This window comes from Leucoraja erinacea, chromosome 33 (genome assembly GCF_028641065.1).
Source record: "Leucoraja erinacea ecotype New England chromosome 33, Leri_hhj_1, whole genome shotgun sequence".
In the NCBI taxonomy this organism is placed as follows: Eukaryota; Metazoa; Chordata; class Chondrichthyes; order Rajiformes; family Rajidae; genus Leucoraja; species Leucoraja erinaceus.
In genome coordinates, this window is record NC_073409.1 from 6,045,853 (window position 1) to 6,067,509 (window position 21,657).

The 21,657-nt window shown below is 40.8% G+C and overlaps 1 protein-coding gene across 1 annotated transcript in view; it reads left to right on the top strand.

Moving 5' to 3' along the window:
- The window catches only part of tmod2 (tropomodulin 2), a 50,560-nt gene extending 37,740 nt beyond the window's left edge, over window positions 1-12,820 (top strand). Inside the window, exons 4-10 of the mRNA XM_055661106.1 lie at window positions 1,603-1,725; window positions 3,441-3,515; window positions 4,661-4,791; window positions 6,189-6,296; window positions 7,259-7,402; window positions 8,730-8,874; window positions 11,079-12,820. Coding sequence (XP_055517081.1) covers window positions 1,603-1,725; window positions 3,441-3,515; window positions 4,661-4,791; window positions 6,189-6,296; window positions 7,259-7,402; window positions 8,730-8,874; window positions 11,079-11,113 — 761 coding nt within the window. The 3' untranslated portion in view covers window positions 11,114-12,820. The remainder of the gene's footprint in view (window positions 1-1,602; window positions 1,726-3,440; window positions 3,516-4,660; window positions 4,792-6,188; window positions 6,297-7,258; window positions 7,403-8,729; window positions 8,875-11,078) is intronic.
- Window positions 12,821-21,657: the final 8,837 nt, after the last annotated feature.

The window sequence follows — 21,657 nt, forward strand, 5'->3', positions numbered from 1 at the left end:
TTCATTCTAAACATATGTCCTTTTTATTCTGAGGCTCTGCCCTCTGGTCTTAGACTCTCTCCACATCCACTCTATCTAGGCCTTTCATTATTCGGTCGGAAAAACAGATAGACTCGGTTATCTAAAAGTCTCACTATATTCTGAGCAGTGTTTAGTAATCCATTCTTGTCCCTACAACAAGGGATAATTGTGTTTTTTGTTTAATCTACAGATGGTAATGATACAAATAATTTCCACTGAATTTACTATTTGTTCTTCCTGATTATATTTACTTGCATTGAAATGGCATTTGATAGTAATCTTCTGCAGAAATTGCTCAGTCAGAAATAATTTGAAGTAATACTTAAAAGTACTTAGCTGGCTGTGTAACGGCATTGCTTACCAGTTTTGGAAACATTTTGGAATAGTTTTGCAAACATTTGCAAAAACAAAACAAAAAATTGTATCAAAATGTAGCTGTTAGAATAAATACTGAGGGAGTTGGTTCATTTTTTTTTCAATTGCATGTAAATACCTTTACACATTCTTATAAGTAACATGCTATAAAGCCCTTAAACTAGAAGTTGGGCAACTTATTTTAATAGAGATCATGAAACAAGCATCCTCCATAGTGTAATCGGCCCAAACATAGGTTTAAGGTGAAGGGGAAAAGATTTAATAGGAATCTGAGGGATAACTTTTTCGCACAAAGGGTGGTGGGTGTATGGAACGAGCTGCCAGAGTAAGTAGTTGAGGCAGAGGCTATCCCAACATTTAAGAAAAAGTTAGACAGGTACATGGATAGGACAGGTTTGGAGGGATATGGACCAAACGCAGGCAGGTGGGACTAGTGTAGCTGGGACATGTTGGCCGGTGGCGGCAAGTTGGGCCATGGGGCTGTTTCCACACTGTATCGCTCTATGACTATAATGACAAGCCATCTGTTCCGTGAAGGTGTTTGAATCCTGGAGAATTTTGTATTTGTATTTTGAATTCTGACCTTTGTTAGAGAATGCAGCCCAATAATAGTTTCATTCCATGCCGTAAAGATAATTTCTTTATAAATCACCTCCCACACACATGATCCCTGTCACAAAGGACAAAGGTAGCAGTGCACTGGAATACTGCCACCTGCAGGTTGTCCAATTTGTTGATTTATATGATGGGGAAATATGGTTTTCACCAGCACAGGGTCTGTGTCCTTGATGTCCCGCTATCCAGTATCTAGTGAAGTGGGGAGTACCTATATCTGGAACACTACAGCAGTTCAGGGTGGTAGTTTAACAATGTCACCTTGACGGCAATTGAGGTAGAGAGACCCTTTTCCATACGGTGAAAATGTCAAAATCTAAGAGCATAGCTTTAAGGCGAGAGGGGCAAAGTTTAAAGGAGGTGTGTGGGCTAAGTATTTCTATATAGGGTGGTGGGTGCCTGGAATGTGCTGCCCGGGGTGCTTGTGGAGGCAGATGCAATAATGGTATTGAGGCTTTTAGATTGGCACATGGACATGCATCTTGGCACCATGTTCAGCACGGACAGTGTGGGCTGAAAGGGCTGTTCCTTACTGGCCTGCACTGTACTTGGTTTATGTTGTAAGATTAATTGAAATATAATTTGTCACAGGAAAGTTATGGTTGCCCAAGCACAAACCGATGGAACAACGTATAGAAGAGAAAGTGATTCTGGATCCAGAACTGGAAGAAGCTTTGACCAGTGCATCAGATAATGAGCTCTGTGATCTTGCAGGTAAAGCATCTACAGCAGAACTTTGCATTTCACTCTTTGGTTTGACGATGGATGGCATTTGTGCAAAAATAAATATGGTTTGCTTTTTATAATTTAAAATTTGGCTTTAATAAACAGCAAATACCCAAATTTCACTTCTGGTGGGGGGAAATTTAGAGGCTATATTTATCTTGGGTGGGTAAGATATCAAGTTTTGTGACTAGAAATGTTATCCCCAATTTATGAATTAATAACTTGTGCAATCTAACCCCCGAGTCTGATATTCTTCCACCCTCAGGTCTTTGGTGCTGTGGGACTAAGAACTTTTCCAGAAAGTTGGATATAATTCAATTGTTTTATCAAGTGTTTATGGGGTAGTATAACATTTTCCTGTGAATCAGATGAGTTTAAAGGGAGAATGGGAAAGCAAAGCTCAGGAAGTTAGGAGGGAGTTTTGGTAACCGGACCTGGTAAACAAGTTGACAAAGAGTAAGACGCAAGAAACTCTAGTTGCTGGAAACGTGAGTAGAATACAAAGTGCTGGAAAAATTCAGCGGGTCAGGCAGCATCAATGGAGGGACTGTACAGATGATATTTTGGGTCTCAAGAATAGTCTCAACCCGAAACATCGTTTGTTCATTCCCTCCACAGGTTCTGCCTGACCCGCCAAGTTCCTCCAGCACTTTGTGTTGGGTACTGGATTATCAAGAGTTTTGTTGCATTGTATAAAATTGCATCATCCACTTGATGCTTTCATTTGCTGTAGTTAATAGACGTCATCCAGAGGCTTGAACTAACAATTCAAATCCTGCAGAATTTTAAACTTAGCAGTGATTTCTAATCTAGAATTTTAAAGAAGTCCTTACTTAGTAATTATGTCCACAGAACGACAGAAGGTATGCCACCTTTATCCAGTCTTTATCCAGTAATTAGAATCCCCAAAACCAAATTGTTCATTGAGTGTCTGGGCTGGCTATTGATCAACATGGAGTGTGCTATTTCTAGATATGCTATCGATCATTATTTATGGCACGGGTGGCGTTTATGTAGTCTTTCATTGTTGGCAGTATATAAAAATCAGGAGATTAACACCCGATGCCACAGTAATAGAATGTATTCCCCTAAATCTTACTGATCATTGTACAGTTCATGGATTTTTTCCAATGATCTCAAATACACTCAAAACATCTTCTATACTCAGACTCTGTCTTCATGTATCCATTTGTATGTTAGGGTCTGTATAATTTAAAACTATTTTTGATTTCTTTCCCACAGTACATGGTTTTGAAATTATGATTCTAAATCTACATTTAGCTTTACATTCATTGTTTGCATCTGGAGAATAATTAGCGGTGTGACTGACTTTGTGGCAAATGGTGAATTCCAGCAATTTGCCACGTTATAGGAACCACAGCAACTTACATTTAGCAGCGATGTACCTCAAGATTAAACTTTTAAATCCATACTTTGTGCAGCATATAAAATGTTTGAAAACATGGTTGATCTAATTTCAATTAAGGTAAGTTATCCATTCCATCCTTCGGTGGTGTGCCTCGTGTGTGTGTCATTCAAGGGAAAAACACTGACAGTAATTGAATGAATCAGTTACAGCCTTCCTAGTTTGTTACATTTATTTTGTAGCGTTGTTTAGAACTGCCTCAATTGCAGCAGACATTGTTGAAAGGTTATCAAACCTGTCGTTAAGATTTTATTAATTTGATCTTTCTTAATTCCAGCCATTCTTGGAATGCACACTTTGAGCAACACTCATTACTGTGATTCAATTGGTGGAATCAAAGGGAGGTTGAACAGTAAGTTGGAGAATTTAACTTGTTATATATCTGCTTGAAAATTAACTGTGGCCTTCATGCTGAAAGAATATTACTGATTTCATGGTATTCTAGACAAAATAGTATGTTGTGTAAACTAACATAAGAGCAGGATTTGTCTATACATTCCTTTGGAGCTTGAGCAATACAAAAGCTGCTGGAAGAATTCAGCAGGTTAGGCAGCATCTGACGAGGGAAATGGACTGACAATATTTTGGGTCGGGATCCTCCTTCAGACATAGTCCTACCTCAACCTATCCATTTCTGTCCGCAACTGCCTTGCCTCCAAAATTCCTCCAACACTTTGCGGATGCTGGAATCTTGAACAAAACAGTCTCTTGCATCAGCGTTTGGTGTTTTTTTGTTTTGCCGTTCCTTACAGGTCATAGCTGCTCTGATCTTGGCCTCAACTCTACTTTCCCACCTGCTTCCCTTCCATTACCGGTGACTTCGGCCCGATCGAAACTGCAACCTTGAACACATTTAGCGACAGCCTCAAATCAGCTCTTTGAGGGAGAGAATTCTATAGATTTATGATCTTCTGAAGAAATTCCTCATCTCATTTTGAAATTGTCAACCCCTTATTCTGAACCATGTACTCCCTGCTGTTCTGGACTCCCCCATTCTCTCCCACCTACCTTGTCAACACTGTCATGTGTCGTTCTTCTAAACTTCCAATATGTATAGGCACTACGGGATCAGTTGTTCTCTGCTTGCATCCAAGAGCCTTCTCTGAACTTCTCCCTCTAACTAAGGAGATGTAGTCTTGCCAAAGACCTGTAAACTTTTAAGTAAGTCTTCCAAATTGATCTACTCGATCTTCCCAACAATAAAGGCCAACATTTGCCTTGTGTATTACTTGTTGTACCTGTAAAATGTGTATTTCAATCTCTTTCCAACAGCATTCTAAAATGTCTCAAATTAAACGATATTCTGTTTTTCTGTTGTTCCTCCCAGGGTGGATTTAATTCACCAGTCGGTTTTTACTTGATCAATTTGTCTTCATCTGAAGTTTCATGTCCCTCCTCATAACGTGCTTTCTCATTGAGTGGTGCAGCAAATGTTGCTACAATACTATGTTTTGTAGTGAAGCGTGCCTCTGACCTGCTTTGAATGGTACCTTCCAGATGTTGTCAAAGGTGAGAAGGTGAAACCAGTGATGGATGAACCGCCCAACCCAACAAATGTAGAAGAAAGTTTACAACGAATAAAAGCCAATGATCCTGGGCTTGTGGAAGTTAATCTTAATAACATAAAGGTAGGAGTCCTGTTGTTCAATGCCATGGTATCAATATTTTTGAAAAATGGCACTTTCATTTAGCAGGCATTGACTTGAGGAAGTATTTTAGATCTTCCAATCTACCTATGACCCTTGCACTTTTTTATCTGCACTTTCTCCGTAGCTGTAACACTATATTCTGCACTCTGCTGTTCTCATTTGCACTGCCTGGTACACTGGTGTATGATAGGATTTGCCTCAATAGCACAAAACTATGATAGTACACTTGGCAACAATAAACCAATATCCAAGATATCCTGGCTTATTGCAATAAAAGCTGAAAAGCTACTTTAATAACCTTTTGGCACAATGATGGTTTCATTTATTAACTTTACTAATCATGCTAGACTTAGATTTAGCATTAGACTTATAGCAGCCTGTTACTCAGCACCAGAAGTACTCCTCAGCCCTGATGTATTTAGCAGAGGTTGTTTGCTGTAGAGACCCCTTGTTTTTCAGTTTAATGATTACCTATTTAAACTTGAATGCAGCAGGTCTGAGATTTTAGCAGATAGTTCACTGTAGTTTGGCATCAAGTCTTTGCCATGGTTGAGTTGGTCAAACTGGTTCCGATGATTTCAGCCAGACTCTTGTTCCTTGACAAGCTCTCCTCCTTTCATGCCTTTTACAGATGTCCAACTTAGCTCATATTAAATACTGGTTTGTGTAAGAGAGAAAGGACCATCTTTTTCAAGTGGATGATACCCAAGTAATTACTTGAAAAAGATGCTCCTTTCTCTCTTATGCAAACCAGTATTTAATATGAGGTCGACAAAAATGCAGTCTGAAGAAGGGTCTAGACCCGAAACGTTGCCTATTTCCTTCGCTCCATAGATGCTGCCTCACCGGCTGAGTTTCTCCAGCATTTTTGTCTACCTTCGATTTTCCAGCATCTGCAGTTCCTTCTTAAGTATTTAATATGAGCCAAGTTGGACACCTGTAAAAGGCATGAGTAATATGCAGTCAATAAATAGATCTCGACTACGGTTGTTATCTGTACAGAGTTTGTACGTTCTCCCAGTGACCACGTGGGTTTTCTTTGAGATCTTCGTTTTGCTCCAACTATGTACTGGTTTGTAGGTTCATTAGCTTGGTATAAATTTAAATTGGCCCAAGAGTGTGTAGGGTAGTGCTATGTGTGGGAATCGCTGGTTGGTGTGGATTCGGAGGGCCAAAAGGCCTGTTTCCGCACTGTATCTCTAAAACTAAAAACTACCATTCGAACAAAATCTAAAAAGCAGATTTTCTAGATAGTCAGGTTTTGTAAATATGGCTACAATGTTTGAAAACGGTTGCGTTGGTCCACGAATAAACTGGTTGAAACTAATGAGGACTAACAGCAGAGAAAGAACTCAATAATTTGAATTTGTCCTCAGAATATTCCAATTCCAACGTTAAAAGATTTTGCGGAAGCTTTGAAAAAGAATTCCCATCTGAAGAAATTTAGCTTGGCAGCGACCCGGAGCAATGATCCCATTGCCGTCGTAAGTTTTATTTTATTTATTGTGTATTTGTGAGAAATATTCTCGATTAGTTTGTGGTGAATTAACTTGATATTATGATCTAGTGAAGGAATATGAAAACTCGGAAGCAGTGCATGGATCACTCTGCCATCGATGCTTCCTTGCCTTTTAGCAACATTACCAGTCAAATCTTAGGCAGCCTGTACTGTATGATTCAGATTCAATTTTAATTGTCATTGTCAGTGTACAGTACAGAGACAACGAAATACATAGTATGCACTATGTTTATTTTAATGATTTGTTGAGTTGGATGATGTTTGACACTAAATCCTCAGCAATGGGGTTAATTTGTTTTTAAACACATTTTGTTCTGAGAAAACAAAGTGTAGTATTGATTTTCCCTCAGTCTGTGAATTATTAATTGAGACTGAAAGTTTAATCCAAATATTCAGCTGAGTGTTGGAGTAAGTCGAGTGGAAGAATAGGAAAAAATTGAAATTGAGCGGGATTCACAATATTGCAGTAAAAAGGGATCTATAAAGGGCCTGTCCCACTTACGTGATTTTTTTCGGCGCCTACCGGCACCCGTCATAGTCACAGCAGGTCGGCGATAAATTTCAGGATGTTGAAAATCCAGAAAAAGACGCCTGTATGGTCGTGAGTAGTCGCCCAAAGAGTCGTTCCTTTTTCTGGTCGCCACTGGATTTCCAACATTTTGAAAATGTTCGGCGACCTGCTGCGACTATGACGGGTGCCGGCAACATGGAGACAGGGGTTAAGTGAGTGAGCCGAGTTCTGACAAATGGAATATGATATGGGAAACTGAAATTTCATTTTCCCATCTTATATTCCATTTGTCAGGTAAGTTAACCAAATGAGAGAATGCCAAGCTGCGGGATGCAAATGGACCTGAGTTTCTTAGTGCACGTTAGAAGCTTTGTTATTGAGACTGCATCTGCTAACATTTATCAAACTTTTCAAAGGGTTTAGCAGATATGCTGCGAGTAAATACAGCACTTAGAAGTTTAAATATTGAGTCAAACTTCGTCACTGGTGTTGGCATGCAGTCGATCATAGATGCACTGAAAGAAAATGATACCTTAATGGAGCTGAAAATTGATAATCAGGTAAGCTTTTTAACAAATCATGATCTATGGTATACTGATAAAACACTGAAATGTTTTATGATACTTTGGACCTTAACTGAAATAGCCAAAAATGTCTGCATCAATTGTGAACCAATTTGTTGTGCATCTTGTTATGTAAATTTTCAATCTTAAAAAAAAATGTTCATGCTTTCTACCAAGAAATAAACGTTGCATCAACTTTTTCACTCCAACTTGTTATGGTATCTCTGTATGATTTGTCAAGATATATGGAAAATACATTGATCTATTTTTTTTTAATGCAAGCTGAATAAGTTTACTCATTTGAGCGTTTTATGTCATTAAAAATTCAATTTATGAAAATAGCTGCTAATTTGTAAATTTGATATTTTAAGTGTTAACAGTAATATTCAGTTACTAAACCAAACTGCTTTATACATAATCTCAAGACATTTTCTACTCCCTCTCACTGAAAATGTAAATTGAAACTGCATATTGTCACTTTCTAGAGGGAAATACAGAATTACCACCTTTTGTCATCCTTTCTGTCCAATGGGAGTTTGGTGGGACACTCCATTATGGAGAGGAGACTGTTGCCCATCTCTTTGCAGATTGTGGATTTGCTAAGGGTCTGGAGAAAGATGTAAAGATTTCCTTGTTACGGTTCATTGTGAACAGCTGCGTAATACACTACTCTCATCTGCGGGCTGTTCTGGGGACACATTCCAAGATGGACATCAAGTGCTGCAGGAAGACCATCAATTCGATGACACTCTTTGGTCTGTCTGAAATTCGTTGGTCCCCCAGCGCAGCGTGATGTCTGTCTCTGGACTGAGTGAGGTTGGAGCACCCCTCAAACAAGGGAAGGGAGACCACCCCAGGGGGCCATATGAGTGGCAGTAGTGCTGTGTGTAAAGGAGGTGATAACACAACGGGGTATAACACTAGCAATACTGAATGTAGAGCAGCACAGTGGCGCAGCTGGCAGAGCAGCGGCAGATACCCGTGTTCGATCCGAACCTCAAGTGCTGTCTGTGTGGAGTTTGCATGTTCTCCCTGTAACCGCGTGGGTTTCATCCAGGTGCTCAATTTTTCTCTCACGTCCAAAAGACGTGCGGGTTTGTAGGTCTCTGGTCTCTGGAAATTTTCCTTGATGTGTTGGGAGTATACGAGGAAGTGGGATAATGTAGAACTCGCGTGAACAGGTGTTTAATGGTTGGCGTGGACACGGTTTGCGTACTGTATCTCTAAACTAAACTAGAGGCACATGAAGAATGTTTAGTTTATTTTGTATTTATTTTAATTACAAATTTGGTTTATTTTTAAAATAAAATGTTTCTGCTTCCAGCGCCAGCAGCTAGGTGCAACGGTTGAAATGGAAATAGCACAAATGTTGGAAACAAACATCTCAATCTTGAAGTTTGGGTATCAGTTTATGCAGCAAGGTCCACGGGCACGGGCAGCTGCAGCCATAACTAAAAACAACGATTTACGTAAGTAAGATCTCGTCACCGTCCGCCATAACATAGAACATTCACGCCAGATATTTGGGCAGCTGTATAGACAGGAAGGGCTTATGAGGGCTATTGGCCAAATGCAGGAAAATGTAACTATCCCAGTATGCCAACAGGTTGGGCTGAAGGACCTGTTTCTGTGCCTTGCAGCTTAGGGATGCGGCGACTCTGGGAAACAAAACCACCAATGTTTATTCCATAATGGTGCACTTTGGAACATAACTACGTTTGGTTTAAGAGCGTAAAATGCTGGAAACATTGAGCAGGTCAGGCAGTATCATTGGAAAGAAACAGTTAATATTATGGGTTCAGAGCCCATCTTCAGAACTGGGAATCCTCTGGATCCTTGCCTAAGTGATCATTCATCATGGATAATAAAAGCTAAGTGCTGCAAATGCTGGAAATCTGCAATGAATGCAAATTGCCAGAAATACTCTTTGGCTCATTCAGGACCTCTGATGAGATGGGGTTTTTTTTCAATGTGAAATACTAAACTTAAATTTTACTTCTGTATATCTTAGAGTTTTGGAGAGATACAGCGCGGAAGCAGGCCCTTCGGCTCACCAAGCCCACACTGGCCAGCGATCCCCGCACATTATCCTACACACACACACACTAGGGACAATTTTCACATACACCAAGCCAATTAACCTACATACCTGTACGTCTTTGGAGTGTGGGAGGAAACCGAAGATCTCGGAGCAAACCCGCGCAGGTAATGGGGAGAAAGTACAAGCTCTGTACAGACAGCGCCCGTAGTCGGGATCAAACCCGGGTCTCTGGCACTGTAAGGCAGCAACTCTACCACAGTGCCACCGTGGCTGCCCTCTTGGTCTTGGCTGTGGTGTACATTCAGGCCTTTCAGGAAGAGAATATAATTTGTGTTCACAAGGCAGTCAGTCAAGCCATTCCTCTCCCAAGTTCATGACTCCAGAAGACATTGACACCTAGGAATTGGTTTGAGTAGTTTAACTCATACTGACCTATGTATTCTGTATTTAAGCTCAGCATTCAGAATCACGAAACAATATGAAACCTGGCATCAGGAAGTATTTTGGTTCAATAGCAGCTTGGATTAGCTGAATTGAATCCTGATGATCAAATGCTTTTGCCACAATCCATTCCCATCGCACAGTTGTTTGGGCCAGGCACTCACCATCCTCTGTGGAAAGAACTTGCCATGCACATCTGTTGGAGGTGGTGGTGGAGGCAGCTACAATCATGACGTATAAGAGACTTTTGGATAGGCACATGGATATTCAGGGAATGGAGGGATATTGGTTATGTGCAGGTAGATAAGAGTTGAAGATGGACACAAAATGCTGGAGTAACTCAGCGGGTGAGGCAGCATCTCCTGAGGAGATGCTGCTTCACCCGCTGAGTTACTCCAGCATTTTGTGTCTACCTTCGATTTTAACCAGCATCTGCAGTTCTTTCTTACACAAAGATAAGAGTTGATCTTGGTATAATTTTTTGCATTGGCATTGTGTGTTGAAGGGCCGGTTCTTGTGCTGTACTTTTCTATGATTCACCATGCAAGTTTTCTTTCAGTAAGGATATAGGAAAAGTACTCTTTAGAAACCCTGTGGTAGCATTCGTGCTGTTTGTTTGAATGGGAAACCTTGAGGGATCTTTGCTGCTACAACGTACCTATGAAACTGTAATTTTAGATTTCAATTTATTTCCCATTAACAACGCAATTACCCAAAAGACATTTTGTGTGAACCAAAGGTTTGTATTGCTGATATACCTCCTCTTGAAATCAGTCTACAAGGATACACTTTTACATTCTGAATTATTTTTGTTTCTGCTAGTTGCTGCCATCTTGATTCTTCTTCTGGAATGAGTTAGTTATTCTTCACGCACCTTTCCAGCTGTCCAACCACAAAGTTTCAATGGTATTAAGTGTGAGCATGAAACTGGAATTACTAAACTAATCACCAGTTTTCTGACATTGCACTAACTGATTTTGTTTGTTTTTTTACTTAAACTTAACTTCACTGCTTGACATATTTCTGACCAGTTAGAAAATCTGAGACTGGGTGCTGTTTGGATGCATGTTCCAATACTGTGTTGACCACGTTATAAACCTATAGAAGATAATAATAGTGCCTGCCTGTTCTAAGTGCTTGCGACTGTCTTTTTAAGCCTCTACAGTTACACTCTTTCTGTTTTTACTACAGTTCGCAAAAAACGAATTGAAAGAGATGGATATTAGGAGTAATCTGGACCCTGTGGCTGCCTGGTGCTCTATTTCATCCTATGGAAGATCCACTACAGTGTGTTGGGCAAGTTGCCAAGCCTGGGTCAAGGCATTCATATATTTGCTGTCTGGGTAGAAGGGAAACGACTGGAATTTAACTCCTCCACTGTTCTAGTAGTACTGTAACAGTATCTTTTACCCACAAACACACTTTCCTTTCACTTTTTTTCATGGAACCTCATAGCACCAAACTATCTTGTTATGCAAAAATATATCAGAGTAAAATATCCAGGACAGGAAAAATGTTTGACTTGAAATTTGCACTGTGCCCAACATCAAGTATTTTTTAATCTTTTATAAACTGTAATTAAAATCATGCTAAAATTGTAGTATCTTGTGCAGTTAAGTGTCATTTTTTGTACTGCACTTGAGCTTTCAATGTAACAAAGACAAAATACTTTTTTTTTTAAATTTTTGTATTAATTAAAAGCTGTAAAGAAGTTTGTCCTGGGATGCTGATTTGACCGTACTGTGCGGAGTTAAACCATGACCACTGAAGGTATCTATTGGTTTTTCCACTTGAATGGGGGAAAGACAGTCAAAGTCTTAACGTGAATAATTTCTTCTGACATGCTGCCAAAAAAGTTACTTACAAATCTTACATTCATTGATACTGTGCTGCAAATTGCATTTTACGACCAAGATGGTTTGCGTCAATGGAAACTGTTAAAACAAAGTAATAAAATACTTGTAGATAATCTGAATGGACTGTTAGTTGGCAAAAGTCATAACTGTTTAACCAAAGATCAATAAATCTGGACTTTTTCAGTTTTATGCTCCTAATGTATTAAGCATTGAAAACTCCATATATTTCCTGTGGGCAAGTTGGGTTGTATGGACTAATGAAGCTAATAGTATTCGAAGACATCTAAACAATGCTCACATCAGGTGTTAATGGTTAGTTTAAAAGAAAGATCCATGCCAAGCTGCACTGAAAGCTCTATGCAGTAAAAATAATAGTTTTTGCCCTCACAGTTTTTATCGACATTATTTTAAGGTTTGTCTACTGTGTGTATATATATATAAAAACCCTGTGGCAGCATGACTAATATAACAGGAAATATTCTGAATGCTAGAAAATCCATGCACATGGCCACATTTTGTGATGGGTTGCTCAAAGGATCGACTTGTGAATGCTGTGTGACAACGTGCTAGCTATCCCTTGGTGTTTGTGTGGTTAAGCTATGTTATGATAACACAATGAATAGCTATGTCATTGTTTGTAGGTCCATGTATAATGGTTTCCCTGTCAGCCAATGCATTGCATTAATGTGGTGGTTCTTTCAAACATTCATTCATATAGTGGGATTTTATAAAGAAAGTTGTTAACTGCTCAACTGTTTAAAATTTAAGCATAATCTTACAAAAGATTTTGTCTGATCATGAATGAGAATGTGACTTGTGGTAATAATTGTTCACCGACTAAATATGGATGGTGTGATGTAATTGTATCACATACCCTTATTTCTCAACTGGCAAAATGTCCTTGCAGGTGATGTAGGTGTTTAATGATTAATAATTGGTTACAATCAAAGTAAAATGCATATCTGAAATGATCTGTTAAATGAGGGAAGTTCATGTAACAAAAGTGCTGTGTGTATTTAACATGAACAGCATTCTACGAAAAAACTGAGGGGGAATAATAAAGTTTTTAATACTTAACCTCGTGTTTGTTTCTCATTTAATTATCGTTCAAAATCATAGGTTTTTGATATGGCGCACAAAAAAATTGATTTTGGGGAGCAGCATTAATGGGAAAGAGTTTAAGAAGGGTTTGAAGAAGGGTTTCAGCCCGAAACGTTGCCTATTTCCTTGCTCCATAGATGCTGCTGCACCAGCTGCGTTTCTCTAGCATTTTTGTGTACCTTTAATGGGAAAGAGAATTAGTTAACTACGTCAAGTTAAGTTATTGTTGGATGCTGAAGTGTTTTACGCTGAGGTACAGGTACAATGAGAATCGTGCTTGCAGCAGCATCACATGCACCTGTAGAGTAGCACAAATATAAAATAAAGGTAAACTACACATTGTGCGAGATAGTAAAAAATGACTGCAAAAAAAAACAAGGCATTAGTGCCAAACACAATTAGAAGGAAAAGTCCACAATTGGCAAAGGATCTGATAGTTGTAGGATGCTAGGTGTTCCTGTAGCTGGTGGTGTGAGACTACCGGCTTCTGTACCTCCTACCTGATGGTGGCAGCGAGAAGAAGGTATGGCCCGAAGGCTGGGGACCCTTGAGAATAAATGCCACCACCTTGAGACAGCACCTCATGTCGATGCTTTTGATGGTGGGCAGAGCTATGCCCGTGATGGACCAAGCTGAGTCCATCTCTCTGCAGCCTCTTGCATTCCTGTGCAATGAAATTGTCCCAGCAGGCCATGACACAACCAGTCGGCATACTTTCTACACTAAATCAGCAGAAGTTTGTTGGAGTATTGGCTGATGTGCTGAATATCTTTAAACTTCAAAGAAATTACAGGCACTGGTGCCCCTCTTTGTGTGACACCTCGGATGGTCCCAGGACAGATCGTCTGAGATGCTAACACTCAGCTGCAAACCAAGTTTAGAGAGAGAAGTTGTACACTCAGGTGGACATGCTATTAGGAGCGGATCAATGCTGGGCCCTTAACTATTCCCAAACAATATTCCAGTGGCACAGCAGTAGAGTTGCTGCCTTACAGCGCCAGAGACCCGTGTTCCATCCTGACTACAGGTGCTGCCTGTACGGAGTTTGTACGTTCACCCTGTGACCCGCATGGGTTTCCTCCGAGATCTTCGGTTTCCTCCCACATTCCAAAGACCTACAGGTTTGTAGGTTAAGTGGCTTGGTGTAAATGGAAATTGTCCCTTATGTGTGTCGGATAATGTTAGTGTGCGGGGATCGCTGGTTGGTGCGGACTCGGTGGGCTGATGGGCCTGTTTCCGGGCTGTATTTCTAAACTAAAAAAGGACAAACTTTTTCCTGCAGTTTTATTGCTACATTGGAGAACTGTTTGGGTTTGCATGCCATGGAACTGAAATAGCTCTAATCTGTCACCGATGATGTGTTGGGTAATTGTGACAAATTTAACCAATGTTATGCAAGTGAAATGAGGTAATTGATCATTTTGTAACTCTCTGTTCAAAATCCCAGATAGTTTTAACCCTTCAAATGCACACCCCTTTGCAATTAAATTCAACATTTTCTGTATTTGATTTGTCTGGATTCCAAAGTCTTGGAAATCTACTTGAAATGTTAATGAATTAAGTTATTTTTTTAAAAGATTAAGCAGCCAAGAAATATTTCTGTTATCCCCCTCTTTCCTCTCTCCCTGTCCCCTTTCACCCATACCCCTTTTGCCCATACCCTTCCCCCCCAGCGTTACATTTTATTTCTCTCCTGATCCGATTTGTCTCCTTGTCACCTCAAACGTTTGCCACTTACACCACCCATCTGCCAATCACTCTCCGTCACCTGTACCCACTTACCACCTGCTGGGCTTTGCCCCACTCCCACACTCTTTCTCCTTCAGTCTGAAGAAGGGTCACAACCTGAAATGTTGTCTATCCATTCCTTCCACAGATGCTGCCTGACCCACTGAGTTCTTCCAGCATTTTGTTTTTTGCTTATTATGCATTCCTGTTATTTAACCCCAATTGTTCCGGTCTATACGTTAACCAGTCAGAATATATTCTACAGTACATTTGTAGGTGTTAGTTAGAGTATATCTAACCGAGTTGTCCTACGACCAAGCAGCGGACTCTTAAATTGCACTTCCAAATGGTAGTATCACGCATCCTGTAAATAATGTAAAGGAATAATTTCCAGGTTCAAGCTTGGCAAATCTAGAACAAGATAATAATTGGTGTTCTACAGTTCTTGGTGGTGAGGTAGTTGAGAGGGAGCACAAAGATCTGGGCTTGGTGTTGGGAACCCTTGTCATTAAGTGACATTTTCTCTACACTTTCTGACGTACAACTAGTTACTTGGATAAGGTGCAGTGGAAGGCTGCTGTAGAAACAAAACATGTTCTCCACCTGTGTCCAGGAGAATGTGGTTCCAAGTAAAAGGTTTAATGCTCAAAAGCTACAGTATCCGTCTGTGAGAACATGCTATTTATGGTGTGTGGTGTTGGCTTGACTCCATGTCTTTGGATTGTTTCCAATCCAGAAGGTGACCTTGATCTAAGTACATGTGAACAGGTGTGTGCGTTAAACTGAAAGTTAAAAATTGCTTTCACAAACTCAAGACTGCAATACCATACAAATACGTTGATGAAAAAAATCAGCCACAACGTAATATACTGAAAGATGTTGGTGGTAAATAGACAATACATGACCGTGAGTGGCATCAGCATGGTCTTCATTCTGCATGCTTATAATACCAGAGAATTCTCAGGTTTGGCCTTTTCCACCTCTATAACTTGTGCATCCTTACCACCATCGAGAGCATCCTTACCAACTGTATCACAGTATGGTATGGCAACTGCTCTGTCTCCGATCGGAAAGCACTGCAGAGGGTGGCGAAAACTGCCCAATGCATTACCGGTTCCTCGTTCCCCTCCATTGATTCTGTCCAAAGCAAGCGTTGTCTGCGAAGGGTGCCCAGCATCGTCAAGGACTGCTCTCACCCCAGCCACAGTCTGTTTACCCTCCTACCATCCGGGAGGCGCTACAGGTCTCTCCGTTGCCGGACCAGCAGGTCCAGGAACAGCTTCTTCCCTGCGGCTGTTACATTCCTTAACTCTACCTCGGTGATTGCCAGTCCCCACCCCCCCCCGGACACTTCTTCCCCCAGAAAAATTGCACTACTACGACTATGTGGATATATATATTTATTGCTCATTATTCTATGTTTGCTCTTCTGGGGAATTCTAACTGCATTTTGTTGTCTCTGTACTGTACACTGCACAATGACAATGAAGTTTGAATCTGAATCTAATCAGGCTCAGCTTTATTTTCATTTGATCTTGTTTTTATTCTTTCAAATCTGGCAACTTGCCAGTTCTCCATTTTTAATAACTTGCCCAGGAGGAGCCTTGGCCTGAGCTACCCAGGCTGATATTGGTATTGGTTTATTGTTGTCATGTGTATCGGGGGAAACGGTGTCAAACTCTCAGCTGAATTATTGTAAGCAGTAATCGTTTTTAACTACTGCTTAGTTGGCAAATCCATGCCACCGTTTGATCAAGTGTAATAAATGCAATGTCGTTCCTTAAATACGTCTCTTTTCAACTTTTAACAAGGTATTGTGGGCAAAATTAAAAATGTATATTTATTAGCAGTGATGGCAAGAAGTATTTTTTCTAAATGAGATTTACCATGTCTCCACATTTACAAGGAGAATAACCAGATCATGCATCTGTAAACTTTTAGATAAGTGCTAATGGGTTGGAATCCTCCATCATTTGGGTGACGTAAGGTCGGTATTTCTGTTTCTTGTGTAGATGAAAGAAACTCTCAAGGTGATCAATCATTGGATGAAGTTGTGGAAAGATGCCGTGGCTCTAAACCTGGTCACGTCATCAGCTGTAATGTTATAAACTTTCAGAATTATTGTTGACTAATCTCAATCATGTTGAGAATCTTAGGTTGAAATTTTACATTTTAATGCAGTATAATACTGTACTAAGTTACCACCTAATATCTTGCAGCATGTTGTATAAATGGAAGTTTTCTCACCTATATCATTCTATTTTTCCCCTGACACAGATCAGAAACTCTACATTCAACAGTTCCTTGTATGGTTTGTCAAATGTTAGATGACCTGACTTGTTTCTGTTTCAGAGTTACATTCTCTGGGGATGAGGTAACAACATGGACAATGTCTTAAAACTCAGCATGTCGTTACTTGATATATTACACTCACACAGTGCGAATTGGAGTGTCAGGTTTGATTTGTGTACTCAAGTTCTGTACTTCTCCAAGTATGGTATTTTTCTACTCTACTTCATTGATCATTTTCCCTGAGCTCTGGTAACTGCAAATTGCCAGTTACGCAGGCTGAACTTACTCCAAGAACTTGTGTCCCAGTGATCACTTTTAACTTTTTCCAGAAAAGGGTAAAGGAACAAGCGTGTTGAAGGTTACAAATTCATCTTACTCAACTGTTGAAGAGTTAATTGCGAACTATTCAAACTCTAATCAGATAGGAGGCTCGTAATACAGTCAGAGAAAGTTATCATTCCTTGGAGCAATTATCCTCCTTCCTTGGTAAATGTAATGGATGACTCAAACAAACAAATAATTATCCACCGTTATGCATCTTTTGCTGTTGTGGTGGCACTGATGGGCATGCCAATTTAGGACAGATATCTTAACACAAAGCCCTGTCAGTCATAACCCTGTCAGAGGACACAAAATGCTGGAGTAACTCAGCGGGTCAGGCAGCATCTGTGGAGAAACGGAATAGGTGACGATTCAGTCATTTCAGTTCCGACCCGAAATGTCACCTATTCCTTTTCTCCAGAGATGCCATCTGACTCACTGAGTTACTCCAGCATTTTGTGTCTATATTTGGTGTAAATCAGGAGTAGGCCATTCGACCCTTTTAGCCAGTATCGCCATTCACTGTGATCATGGCTGACCATCCACCATCAGTACCCCGTTCCTGCCTCGTTGGATGAGTTTGCTTCTTAAATCAACCTATTACGTGAAAGCATATTGAGTGATTATTGTACTCTCATTGATAAAGAGCCAGCAGTTAAGCCTTTAATCAAGTTTCAGGCAGGATTTTAAATAGACAACCAGGAATCATTCGATGTAAAACCAGCCAGACAGTCGTCTAGATGCAGATCCGTCCGTGACTGACATTGGTGACACATTTATAGACTTTAGAGATACAGCACGTAAACAGGCCCTTTGGCCCACCATGCCGACCAGCAATCACCCCGTTATGCAAGCAATATCCTACACACTAGGGACCATTTACAATTTTACCAAAGCCAATTAACCTACAAAACTGCACGTCTTTGGAGTGTGGGAGGAAACCAGAGCACCCGGAGAAAACCCACGTGGTCACAGGGAGAACGTACAAACTACGTACAGGCAGCACCCGCAGTCAGGTTCGAACCCGGGTCTCTGGTGCTGTAAAGCAGCAACTCTCCCGCAGCTTGTCTTTTTCTCCAAGTAGAGAGAACTGTAATTGCTATCCTTCAAAGGGGTTCTGGAGGCCCCAGGAAGAGCAAGCATCGCTTCACAAAGACTTTTCACTTGGTGTCTAATATCTCTTCTCTCCAAACTCCCCCAGCTCCTCCCACCATTAAAGATTTAAGAAAGCACCACAGGACCAGTAGGTCACGTTGGGCCCGATTTGATATCAGCAACTTAATTACACTGTCATTGTAATTAAACATTGACTCAAACTTGCATTAGACAGTGCCCTAAACTAAACTCACTGGAATCACCAATCTTTCCCCTTTCTCTGCCTTTTTAAAATTACATTCTGACAGTCTGAAGAAGAGTCTTAACCTGCAACATCACTTATTCCTTTTCTCCACGGATTCTGCTTGTCCTGCTGAGTTACTCCAGCATTTAATGTCTTATCTTCATTGCAAACCGGCATTGGCAATTCCTTCCTATACATCCCTGTGACATCCCTGTAATTTGTTCTGAACCTTCCCTTTCCCCTCCACCCCCAAAGTCTATTTCAATTTATTCATGGAAGAATAAAACTTAAGACACCAATGGGAATTCAGGCGGAATTAGATTGCTCTTCATTCCTTGTGGTAATGGGCTGAATGGCCACCGTTCCTCACGAGCAAGGATTTCTTATGCTGGAAGGCACTTGTCTGAACCACAGAGTTATGTATCGCTTCATTGAAAGCAAATACCAGAGGGCGGCACAGTGATGCAGCGGTAGAGTTGCTGCCTTACAACCCCAGAGACCCGGGTTCGATCCTGACTACGGTGCTGTCTGTACGGAGTTTGTACGTTCTCCTCGAAACCGCGTAGGTTTTCTCCAGTATTTCCTCCCACACTTCAAAGACTTACAGGTCTGTAGGTTAATTGGCTTGGTAAAGCTGTAAATTGTCCCTAGTGTGTGTGTGTAGGATAGTGTTAGTGTGCGGGGATCGCTGGTCGGAGCGGACCCAGCGGGCTGTAGAGCCTGTTTCCGCGCTGTATCTCTAAACTAAACAAGAGGCTTCAGAAGCTTTGCTGTTGGTGTTCTGTGAAATGCAGAATCCCAAAATAAAATTTACCAGAAATGTCTTCAATTTGAAAACAAATCTGTGAACAGATCCAATGGGAATGGCAAATCGATGAGGTTTTGTTGATGATAACTCATTTGGGCTGATAATCCAGGGCCATTTTGAGTGGCTAAGAAATATATGAAGCTTTTAAAACCTTGACATTTGATCTCGATGTGGCTTCAATGCCAGAGAGATCCCAGAATTAACGTCACATTTCTTTTTTTATAAAATGAGTTCCAGGAGAAGTGAAATTGTTTCCCATCTCTCCCTTGGGTCACATCATGAACTATTTACTTCTTGTCTACTGGTCCTTGCCAGGCAGAGGCTTTGTCTGCACGCATAGTCATAGAGCGGTACAGCACAGAAACGGGCCTCTCAGCCCACCTTATCAATGCCAACCAAGTGTACCCATTTGGCCCATATTCCTCGAAGCCCTTCCTATCCATATCTGTCATATACTGACTTCAGATAGACATAAAATGCTGGAGCAATGCAGCGGGACAGGCAACATCTCTGGAGAGAGGAATGGGTGACGTTTCGGGTTGAGACCCTTCTTAAGTCTCCTTCACCCATTCCTTCTCTCCAGAGATGCTGCCTGTCCCGCTGAGTTACTCCAGCATTTTGTGTCTATGGTTTAAACCAGCATCTGCAGTTTCTTCATACACATATGCTGACTTCCCTCTGAGTGAAAAGGTTGCCCCTGACATCTATGTTAAATCTCTTCCTGAAGCCTATGCCCTCTAGTCTAGTGTACCTCATGGTCTTGTATACCTGAATGAGGTCACCCCTCAACCTCCTAAATTCCAAAGAAGAAGAATGCCACTGGTTTTTGAACCCTCTATTATCCTTCCATCAAGATTTTCAGTTTTCATCGATGAAGCTTGGGAAATTGGAGATGTTATTGTTACTCTGAGTTCAGTTTCTCTTCCATACCTTCACCTCCACTTAAGATTAACACCGGGAATGTCGCGGGAAATGGGGTCCAGTCAAGAGTCGAGTGTTTGAATGTCAAATGAAACAGAATCATAAATTTGATACTCGCAGAAGCATAATGTATCAGTCTATGCTGTACCCTTTTATTTTTAGTTATTTGGAGATATAAAATAATGAAAATTGTTTTATACAGATAGCACAGAGTCAAATGTTCAGTAATTTAGAAATTAAGTGCAGGAGTTCCTATAGTTAACAAATTGGTTCTCTTAATCTTGGGCAACATCAGAATGAAACAATCCAAAGGCCAATATGCATATTTGCGAGTTCCTTTGAAGCAGTGGTTTCATTTTTACTCTAGACATCGCACTGTAATGGAAGCCCCAAAATAATTGTGTTGGGCTTCCGATTTTAATGAGTTAATGATGCAAGTTTTCCTGACCCATCTCCTCTGTGATCTCTCAGATAATGGGCTTTTTACACGCACACAGACCAACTCCTCTCTGACCTTTCCACCCACGTGAAAATAAACAAGCAAGGTTCTCATATGTTTGTAGCTAATCTGCATGAAATCAGTTGATTCTGACTTAAAAGCTTGCTCTTTGTTTTTTGCAAAATAGAAATACAAAAGACATCTTTTTCTGACCCTCGCTGCTTTCTTTAGGATTTGTAATTCAGCTAGGGGGGATTTTACAGATGTTTACAAGTGACTTGTGATGGTATCAGTCGTGTGGGACCTCGGGCTGAATGTTACAACCCAAACATTATCCCGAGACGCTGTAACTGCAACTCACTCTAGTAGCATAGCAACATTCCTAACAAGAGTCAACTGGCTTCATCCAAGTCCCGATGCAGGGTCTTGGCTTGAAACATTGACAATTTCTGTCACCCTTCCACCACAGAACCCACTGAGTCCCTCCAGCAGACGAAATGTTGTAGTTCCCCCAGCAGTTTGATTCTTTCCGATGATACTTTATTGTCACATGGTCCAGTTTTATACGGCCATCGTAGAGTCTGTCCTCGCCTTCGCCATCATGATCTGGTTTGGCTCAGCCACCAAGCACGACATCCGGAGGCTGCAGCGAATCGTTCGATCTGCCGACAAGGTTGTTGGCTGCAACCTTCCCCCCCCCATACACTGCAAGGGCCAGGAAGCGAACGGTTAAGATCATCTCTGACCCCTCTCACCCTGGGCATAAACTCTTCCTGAAACGCTTCCCGAACTCCGGACTGTCAAAGCCGCTGCAGCCAGACAGCTTTTATCCACGAGCAGTAGCTCTACTCAACAGCCAAAAGTCAGTAGCCTCATTTTTCTCTGGTATTTTATTTCATTCTTCACGTTTCAATTATAATGTTTTATTTTTAATTGTCTACTGTATATTGTGTTGTTACTTGCGA